At 46.1% G+C, this 2500-nt stretch overlaps 2 protein-coding genes across 2 annotated transcripts in view; both read left to right on the forward strand.

Annotated features, from left to right (window-relative positions):
* LOC119596673 (pollen-specific leucine-rich repeat extensin-like protein 2) overlaps positions 1-2500 on the forward strand; it is a 5374-nt gene that overhangs the window by 2852 nt on the left and 22 nt on the right. Inside the window, exon 4 of the mRNA XM_037946004.1 lies at positions 1048-2500. This exon is cut by the window's right edge and continues 22 nt beyond it. Coding sequence (XP_037801932.1) covers positions 1048-2493 — 1446 coding nt within the window. The 3' untranslated portion in view covers positions 2494-2500. The remainder of the gene's footprint in view (positions 1-1047) is intronic.
* LOC119596674 (proteoglycan 4-like) overlaps positions 2499-2500 on the forward strand; it is a 6833-nt gene continuing 6831 nt past the window's right edge. The window contains exon 1 of the mRNA XM_037946005.1: positions 2499-2500. This exon is cut by the window's right edge and continues 750 nt beyond it. Within this exon, the coding sequence (XP_037801933.1) occupies positions 2499-2500 (2 nt within the window).

Consider the following 2500-nt stretch of genomic DNA (forward strand, 5'->3'; position numbering starts at 1 on the left):
GTGTAGAAAAAAATGAATGAGAAGTCATGTTAAGTTATGTTGCTAATGTCTCGTTGCAATTTTTAGGAATGAATGTTATTGTTATCTGATATTAATGATAACGATGATCATAATGGTGATCATAGGGGAAATAATTCTAATAATTCTAATAGGTAAAAATGATGAGGAGGAGGATAGAAGTAATAGTAATGATCTTAATAACATTAATCATTATGGTCATAATAATAATAATAATAATAATAATAATAATAATAATAATAATAAGACGAAGAAGAAGAACAATAAAAATAACGATGATGATAATGATGTTGATAATGATGATAATAGTATTAGTATTAGGGGTAGTAGTAGTAGTAATCGTCATCATCATCATTATCATCATCATTATTATTATTATTATCATTGTCATTATCATTATCATGATCTTGATCATGATTATGATCATGATCATGATCATGATCATATCATTATCATTATCATCACCATCATCATCATAAAGATAGCAATAATGATAATTATTATAATGATAACAACAGCATGGACAATATTATTATCATTATTATTATTATTATTAATTATTATTATTATCATTATTATTATCATTATTATTGTCTTCTCGCTACTCTTTAGCGAATTGTTTCCTGCCGTTCTTTTTTTTCACTTATATCATTATTACTAAGTAATTTCAACCACTGACCCATAAGAGGGATGAGCGTTTAAACCATAAAAATCTTGATAAATCTGGAAAATCAAATACATCTCAGAAATATACCTCAAATATATATCATTTTTTTATCAGGTACACTATCTGTTACTATGATGAGAATATCAGTACTAACATTTGCCAAACATGTATTATTTGTTGTTATATATTAGCTGTTATAAGATGCCTTTTATCAGAAAGATACTGAGTACCTGACGCGCTTCTTTTTAGTAATCATTTATTAATCAAAGTCAGTCTAGAACTTATGTTTCCCTTTTCCCCATTCTGTAGTGTTTAACATCTCTACATCTCAGAATTCCCTCACATCGCTCCTTTGCTTCCAGGAGTCCTTTGAGGATTACAGGCCCCCCAAGTACGACTTCTCCTACACCTCGTCGGACCTACGGGGCCACGACTTCGGCCACAAGGACACCCGCGACGGAGACAACACCAAGGGATCCTACCACGTCCAGCTCCCCGACGGACGCAAGCAGGTCGTCAGCTACCGTGTGGACGGCGACTCGGGGTTCGTAGCCGAGGTCACGTACGAAGGGGAGGCTCGATTCTCCCAAGGGCAGCCTCGTCAGATAGGAAGACTCTACGGCGTCCCTGATTCCGACGAGTCCGATGAGTCCCGCGAAGTTCCTCGTGTCTCGGTGCCCAGGCCTCTTTACTCAGCCCCCGACTCCGATGAATCTGACGAGTCCAGGGAAGTCCCCGGCCGCTTCCCGTCCCCTCGGCCTAGGTATTCCCGCCCGGTGTCTCTCGAATCTGCCGAGTCCGAGGAATCGGAGGAAGTCCGGCGGTTCCCAACGCCCAGGCCAAGGTACACGCGCCCTGCCTCCGACGAGTCCGACGAGTCTCGGGAGGCGCCGACCCTCACAACGCCCAGGACGCGGTTCTTCATCCCAGACTCGGAGGAATCCAAGGAGTCCGCCGAAGGGTACGTCTACACAACGCCCGCCACGCCTTTCGTAAGCACGACTCCTGCTCCACTATATTCGGCTCCCATCGCTCGCCCTCCTTCTCCCAGGCCGAGGATCACGTTCCTCGACTCTGACGAATCGGATGAGTCAGATGAGTCAAGGGAGATCTTCACCCCAAGACCAAGATATTCCCGCCCCGATTCCGATGAGTCAGATGAGTCGAGAGAGACCACGACCCCAAGGTCGACCACGACTCCACGACCAGTCACCAGACGCCCCGACTCTGACGAATCAGACGAGTCTCGCGAAGGGTACGTGTACAGGCCTCCCAAGACGCCCTTCGTCTTCACCACCGCGAGACCTCGACGCCCACGCCCGGACTCCGACGAATCCGATGAGTCTGATGAGTCAAGGGAGACCACAACTCGAAGGCCAACCACGACTCCACGACCAGTCATCAGACGCCCTGATTCCGATGAATCTGATGAATCAGACGAGTCTCGTGAAGGCTATGTATACAGGCCTCCTAAAACGCCCTTCGTTTTCACAACCCCGAGACCAAGATATTCACCGCCTGACTCCGATGAATCCGATGAGTCAGATGAGTCAGGGAGACCACGACCCGAAGGCCAACCACGACTCCACGACCAGTCATTAGGCGTCCTGACTCCGATGAATCTGACGAATCTGATGAGTCCAGAGAAGGATACGTGTACAGGCCTCCGAAGACTCCCTTCGTCCTCACCACCGCGAGACCGAGATTCCCGCGCCCGGACTCCGACGAATCCGATGAGTCAGATGAGTCAGGGAGACCACGACCCCGAGGCCAACCACGACTCCACGACCAGTGATCAGACGCCTTGATTCCGAT

Source organism: Penaeus monodon, chromosome 38, assembly GCF_015228065.2.
Source record: "Penaeus monodon isolate SGIC_2016 chromosome 38, NSTDA_Pmon_1, whole genome shotgun sequence".
Classification (NCBI taxonomy): domain Eukaryota; kingdom Metazoa; phylum Arthropoda; class Malacostraca; order Decapoda; family Penaeidae; genus Penaeus; species Penaeus monodon.